We start from the raw sequence: 7,493 nt of genomic DNA, 5'->3' as shown, positions 1-7,493 counted from the left end.
ATTGCTGACAATGATGATTATATCCATAAACACATGCTTAATTTTAAAAAATTAGATATCCTTAAGAAGCAAGGTGCTCCTTAATCCAACAATGGAAATACAATCAATGGATGGAAACCATTGACAATACCCCACATGGATTATAATAGAGAATAGATTATTTAATGATGTAGCCAGCTAGCATAATTAGGCTCGACATAGGGATCCTCTAGAGAAAAGAGGCTATGGAGCAATAGGATTAGCATAATCATAAGTTAATTACCCTTTGATAAGATCCCCTTTGTGATGTAGAAAAAGACTTCTCAAAAATTTACTATGGCAACAGCACTTCCTTACACTGTCTTGGGGATTGTGTGTTCACTAGAGAGGGGTGAGCTACACTTATATAGGCATCCCCCTCAAGGAGGGTCAATTTTCATTGCTATAACTGGAATTAGAAGGTTTGCACACACAGACACACACACCTCCAAGGGCCATGCCAAGTGTGGGATTCCCTAGTGAGGTGTCCTCACTTGCCCATTCCACTTTCCTATGCTCCTTCTCTCTCTCTCTCTCTCTCTCTCTCTCTCTCTCTCTCTCTCTCTCACACACACACACACACACACACACACAAAAATTGATTTCTATACAAGAGGAGGTAGTGCTAGGGTCTTGCTATATTGAGGGGGTGTGGTGTCCTAAGCCCATGCTCCATTGCCCATACTAGGCCACACCTCACTCTTTGATCCATGCTCTACCCTATCTAGGCCATGCTTAGTTCCCATGCTAACCTATCACTTGTCACAGACTAGCTATACACATGACCCATGGCCATACATGATGGAGACACATGCCCATGCATACCCATGACCATGCATGCACATCCATGCCCATGCATACACATCCACATTTATGCCATACATACCTTAGAAAATGCTAACCTTAGGCTAACTAGACTTATACTAACCCAAATTCAATTCTGAAACTTGCGAACTCGAGACAGACCTGCAGGTAACATATATGACTACCTGCTATAAATAGCAGTTTTCGGCGTCCGAATCCTATTTTTACGGAAATCTGGGTCGGTGCACAGTTTGACGAGCCGATTGACCCTAGACCATACCGGGGGTCAAAAACTTTCTATTTTTGGGAATTTTTTATAAAAATTGAATCTGATCATAATTAAAAGTTTTACAAGGATCACAACATAAAAATGACATCTGATCTCACTGAAACATGCTAAAAATAGCATCTTTTGTCAGACTGATATATAGGCTTAAAATTTTACATAGGTAACCCTCTTCTAGGGGAGGTAGAGACCTTACATTTCCACTGACAATGAAGCACTTGATGATTCTCCTGTGCTTCTCCTTCGCATTTCCTCGCTTAGGAGAACACCCACAACATCATCAAACTTAAGAGTAATTGTGCCAGAAATAGAATTACTTACAGCCATCACAAGGCTGTCCCAACTATCCGGTAGAGACGATAGTATAAGGATAGCTCGCATTTCGTCACCGAAATTTTTTTTCACCGATCGAAGTTGACTTATGTTGGTATTAAAAAGTCATTTAGGTCTGCCATCTTTAGTTTGAACAAGTGCTTCATGAGAAATACCTTATTGGATGCCGATGTTTTCTCGTAGAAGTCGTCAAGTGACTTCATCAAGTCCTCAGTGGTCTTCATCTCCAAAACGTTGTATGCCACCGTTGATGCCAAGCTTAACTGGATTTTTCCCATTGCCTTTCGATCAAGGACAATCCATGCTTCATCTGCCATCGTTGCGGGCTTCTTTGCAAGACCGCCTAGTGGCAAATAGAGGTCCTTCTGGTAGAGATAGTCTTCAATCTGTACCTTCCAATGTTGGTAGTTTTTTCTATTGAACGTCTTGATCTTGAGCTTCCCTTCCTCCACCATTACTCCCACTCAATTCAAGGAATCCTTTCCTTGAGATAATTTAGCTACGAGCAAACCTTGCTCTGATACCAGTTGTTAGGAAATAGGACGTAGCTAAGTAGATAACTGAGTAGATTACTTAATGGAGAGAGATAATTTTCACACACAAGATATTATAGAGTAGGACCACCTCACACCCACCTTGTTCCATCAACTTCACACACTAAAATGTGTGTAGAAATGGCCTCCTTTTATAGGCCAAATGGGCTACCGTCTCTCATGAGAGGCAGTTGTGTGTAGCCGCCCTTGTGTAGCCAAGTCCAAATCGGACCCTCCAATCCGCCCATGTGTGGCCACCCTTGAGAAGATAAGTCCGCTTTTGAATTTGGCCACCGACCATTGACTTTCAACCACCACCCATGGCCATTGACTACCAGCCATCGACCAACCGACCAACCAACCGATCATTTTCCGACCACTTCTCGGCCGCCGTCCAGCCAAAACTTCTTTGCTCAAGACTGGCCTTGAAAATTTTTGTTTCCGATGACTGATTTTGGTTTTCAGTGAGTGATTTTTCTTCATGCACGATGGCTTCTCCTCATAATGAGGGCCTTACAAATGTGCGTTTTTAATACAAAAATTTACAAGGGGTAAATCAGGCTCCACCATACTTAACAACAATGATTGAAGAACTTTTGCGATACCCAAGGAAAAAATACATAAATAGTACACTATGGCAAGGAAATCTAGAATACTACAAGCTTCCATAAAACATTGGTAATGAGTTATTTCTTGCACAACTACAATATGTCTACACTAAGAAAGCTCCTCCTGTTAGAGTTTAGGCATCTCAAGTGAACTGCCCCATGTGATCCCATTATTTAGTTTGGCTTTTAGGTATTTATTTTACTTATTTGTCAATGTCTTGGATAGGGCAATTTACTGAGGTTGCTATATAAGAAACCCCTTGCCTCCATTCTACACACATTCAATTATTCATTGCCAAGGTTGATTGGTTCAGGAGACTCTCTCTCTCTCTCTCTCTCTCTCTCTCTCTCTCTCTCTCTCTCTCTCTCTCTCTCTCTCGCTTCCGCATCGTCGACTTTGACATATTACCATAATCTCTGTCCATCTTGCCTTTATCCTTGTCTATCTGTGAGTTCTTGCTTCTGCCTTTAGCTTCAAACTCTTGAGCCAAACAAAGCATTGAGTCACATTCATAACAACTCGTGGGTACCAAGGCAACTAACTGAGTAGTACTGGTACTGTCATCCTTGTCCAACTGACCTTTGTCATTGTCCTCTAGTAAACTCTACCATTTTCTTTTGACTTCACAAACTAGAGCCAATCAATTTTCCGGATTCCTTGAGAATTGTGCCGGTGCATAAGCCACTAACTAGATGATTGACGATCCGTTATCCATAGATTTTGGTTGGTTTTGGTCTATGTTGTCGGCCCTCGAGCAAGGGAGAGACATATTGACGTTGCAAGACCTGGTAATCGGGTACCTTCTCGCACTCCAAAAAATGGCCGCACAAACCAAGCCGCAAATGCTCCAAGCCAATTCAATTCCACCGCAAAGGGAACTCCATATGCAATGGGCTCGCACAATCTACTATCCCTCTCTGAAATCCAAAACTCTGTTGCCAATAGCAGCTTCGCACGTTTGCCTTGTGGTAGGCCTCAAACAAATCCAAAGCTCCACAATAAACCGTGCATAGCAAGGGCTAAGCGTTCCATCCAAGCCTCAACGCTGGAACTTTCTCGTTAATCAAGCCACATGACCGCTCCTCTCTTCACCTTGATAGCTCCCCTCCACTGTTCACATGACAGAGCCCTTGGCGTTTCAAAAACATTGGGCCTTACTACAAGGTATTGCCAAAGGGGGCTACTGGCCTTGTGTTTCAAAACGCTTGCCCTGTGCGCCTGTAGACTTGGCAGGCAAGGAGAGGAGAGAAGGTGTTGTCACACGGGCTACCTCTGTAGTAAGTTTTAGAATGCCTGTAGTGGCCCAAGGGATGCGGGAGACAGCTGTGAAAGGGGGATCCCTCTGCAGTGTTTCAAAACACAGCAGGGCATAGGCCGACAGGAGAGAGGGGATTCAAAACACAGGCAAACAACAATGTTTTAGGATGCCGATTGGGGAAAAGAAGAAACGTTGGCAATGAGAGGCCTCTTTTTGATTCTTCTTCTCAATGACGCTCCTCCGCCAAAGCTCTTCAAGCACGACCTCGCTCTTATACCATGTCCAAGGCGACGATGCGGAGAGAGAGAGAGAGAGAGAGAGAGAGAGAGAGAGAGAGAGAGAGAGAGAGAGAGAATGAGAGAGAGAGTCTCCTGAACCAATCAACCTCGGCAATGAATAACTGAATGTCAATCATCCAATTAGCAGTCTATGCACCGACACAGTTATCAAGAACACGAAAAATTGTTTGGCTCCAGTTTGTGAAGTCAAAAGAAAATAGAAGAGTTTACTAGAGGACAATGACAAAGGTCAGTTAAAAAGGATGATAGTACCAGTACTCAGTTAGTTGCCTTGGTACCAACAAGGTACGACCACAGTTGTTATGAGCGTGCTTTGTTTGGCATCTCAAGGAACCTGGAAAATTGTTTGTGATCTCCAGTTTGTGAAGTCAAAAGCAAATGGTAGAGTTTACTAGAGGACAACGCCAAAGGTCAATTGGACATGAATGACACTACCAGTACTCAGCTAGTTGCCTTGGTACCCACGAGGAACGACCACAGCTGTTATGAATGTGACTCAACGCTTTGTTTGGCTCGGGAGTTTGAAGCCAAAGGCAAAAGTAGGAACTTACATATAAACAAGGATAAAGGCAAGTTAGACAGAGATTACGGTAATAAAGACTTGACAGAGGAGATCGACGTGGCGGTGGCCACAATGACCTCGACGTCAGATTTCTAGTCAAATGACAGGTGTCACCACTAGCTTCATCCAGAGAGAGGCTTGTGAGTGGCAGAGAGGGGCAATGAATGCTCTCAATAAAGAAATTGGACCCTTGTATTGGAGTTCAAGTTATTGGTGTTTGGACCCGTAGGTCGGAGTTCAATGCACATGCATCTGGCACGGATCTAATCAGACATCTAAAACACTATGGAGGGGCGCGCCAACTCATTGTTGTTGGTCGGATCATGGACAGGATGTGTTATAACAGTTCATTATCTTGGAGTTTTATATTTTGGACATGATGTGTTCATAGTTCACGAATGGGGATTATTGGACGTAGTATGGTCTACAGTTCAAAGTTTCTACAAAGGCAACCAATGCTCAAGATGGCATTACTTTCAGGTACAAAGTTGAGGAGAGCAACACCGAGGTGTATCCAGTTGGTGGCCACTACCATGGTAGCTTCTTCATCGACTTGGTCTCGCTATTGATGTCCACTATGAGCTGCAGAGAGGGTGTTAGAGTTTTGGCATCTCAAGTGAACTGCCCAGTGTGATCCCATTATTTAGTCTGGCTTCTAGGTATTAATTTTACTTATTTGTCAAAGTCTTGGGTAGGGCAATTTACTAAGTTTGTTGTATAAGCAACCCCTTGCCTCCATTGTATACACATTCAGTTATTCATTGCCAAGGTTGATTGCTTTAGGAGACTCTCTCTCTCTCTCTCTCTCTCTCTCTCTCTCTCTCTCTCTCACCCCCCTTGGTCTCTACGCTTCCGAATCGTCGACTTTGACACCTCCAACATTGGAGGAGAAGCTTAAGTCCCCCTTCAACATTAAATGGGATGAAAGAAAGAGCACGTTCCCTAAGATATTGTTATAAATGTAGAGAACGGTCCTAACCCCACACCATACATATGTATCATATGTATGGTTTTTTCTTTTTTATTAATGGACACAAACATCGTAATGCACAAAATACTGCATCTGTCTCCATATTTAAATATTATAATGTGAAAGTTTTCTTCTCCACACATATGTTAATGCAAACTATCATTTGTGTTGAGAGTTTGTAGAGCTTTTGAAGAGAGATGCCACAGAGGCATGCCAACACAAGCTATGCCATGAGGTAAAAGCCACATCAACATGGCTTGTTAAATATTGAAGTCCTTTCTACAAAGTTTGAACAAAAATCATATCTACAACCAACTTCTTGTTGACCAACTTCCTAGGTTGACTGAGTGGAAAGGGATGCGGTTTCAAGATCAAGATACTTGGCTGGGGAGGAGTCGAGGGGACCGAAGTAGGCAGATGCGGGGAGGAGGGAGTCGAAGGGCTGGTGGAGGCTAGCTCTGCAGGACATGTAGAGAACAACGCGGGCTACCATGCTGAAGAGATCCAGCAGCGCCTTAGCTACGAGGCCCAGACCGAGGGCAATCCAGCGGGAGTCAGATGCCATTAGAGGCAGCAGCAGCAGGCCGCACATCCCGAACAGCAGCAGCAGCCCCAACGTCGCCCCCTTCCTTTGCCCCACCAAATGCATGCTCCGGATCATCGCCTCCCAACCCTGGGCCTCCTCCACAATAGCCACCGTTCCGGCCAAATTTAGCATCACCCCTAAATAGACGAGCCCAGCGCCAACCACTGATACTCCAGCTACGCTTATAACCGCTCCTAGAGTGCCTCCAACCACCGCAGTCCCCACTGCCACCGCCACCATCGCCGCTACCAGGCCCACCATCATCGCCGCCACCAGGCACAGAATCGTCACCACCAGCTTTCCCACCGACCGCCATATCCCCCTTGCAGACCCTCTCATATCCACGCTCTTCCCCAGGACCGCCCTGCACGCACTAAATGTTAGCAGCGGCGTGCACGTGAAAGCCACCACAAGAGAGAAGGCGATCAGGGCCACCTCCAGCGCGACCTTATGAGCTCCATGGGGTTGCGAGCCCCTGTCAAAGGCCGAGGGGTCGATCACAGCTGGCGGCGGCAGTTTACCGTCCAGAAGCTTGTACAGGTAGGATATGGAGGCTAGAAACTGTCTGATCGAGCCCGAGGTATCCAGTAGAAGTGCCTGCAGAGCAGCAGGGAGAGCTAGTATGACTGCAATGCACAGAAAATGCTTCGAGTTCCTGTGAATTATCAGGGCGGTGAGCTTGATGATACCAACAAACCCTACAGGCTCCATCTCTCTCTCTCTCTCTCTCTCTCTCTCTCTCACACACACACACACACACACACACACTATACAAGGCTATAAGCTCCTGCACTTTGCAGTTCGGCAATTATCAATAATTGAATTGGCATCTTCCTTTAGAACTTTCTTGTCATCTTCGCCTTGGCACATGCCATGCAAGACTTTGGAATCCCCAAAATTCAAATGGACCTATTCTAAGAAGACTTTTCATAATTATCATGATAGCAAGTCTTCATAATTATCATAATAGCGTTCGAGACTCGAGCGATGGATTGCCACTCATCCTACTGGTCCTTTTGAAGGAATCAAACAATTAATTGATAAGGCGTGCCAAGGACTTTCTATCGACTAGGATAGGTGTAGGTAAGGAGGTGTGCATGAATGGCCAAGTGTTTGACGCCCATTAGTAAGCACTCCTTGTCAGTGTTCACCAAAAACTTTTTTAGGAACCAATGGAAAAAAGGAGAGCATTGAAATTTTACCGATTTTTAGGGAAAATTTTAGAGGTTTTTTTT

At 44.7% G+C, this 7,493-nt stretch overlaps 1 protein-coding gene across 1 annotated transcript; it reads right to left on the bottom strand.

The window, feature by feature from the left end:
* Positions 1 to 5,903: 5,903 nt before the first annotated feature.
* LOC147442441 (uncharacterized) lies at positions 5,904 to 7,046 on the bottom strand. Its single transcript, XM_086528609.1, has one exon. The coding sequence runs from the start codon at positions 6,572 to 6,574 to the stop codon at positions 6,227 to 6,229; it is 348 nt and encodes a 115-aa protein (XP_086384735.1). The 5' UTR covers positions 6,575 to 7,046; the 3' UTR covers positions 5,904 to 6,226.
* Positions 7,047 to 7,493: the final 447 nt, after the last annotated feature.

The sequence above is a fragment of the Adiantum capillus-veneris genome, chromosome 14 (genome assembly GCF_014529385.1).
Source record: "Adiantum capillus-veneris isolate H3 chromosome 14, ASM1452938v2, whole genome shotgun sequence".
Taxonomy (NCBI): domain Eukaryota; kingdom Viridiplantae; phylum Streptophyta; class Polypodiopsida; order Polypodiales; family Pteridaceae; genus Adiantum; species Adiantum capillus-veneris.
The sequence above is the reverse complement of the archived record's forward strand: the minus strand, read 5'-3'. Positions and strand labels throughout refer to the sequence as shown.

Bases quoted from the DNA above. Each gene is read 5' to 3' on its own strand.
- LOC147442441 (XM_086528609.1), bottom strand. From the start codon at position 6,574: ATGGCGGTCGGTGGGAAAGCTGGTGGTGACGATTCTGTGCCTGGTGGC.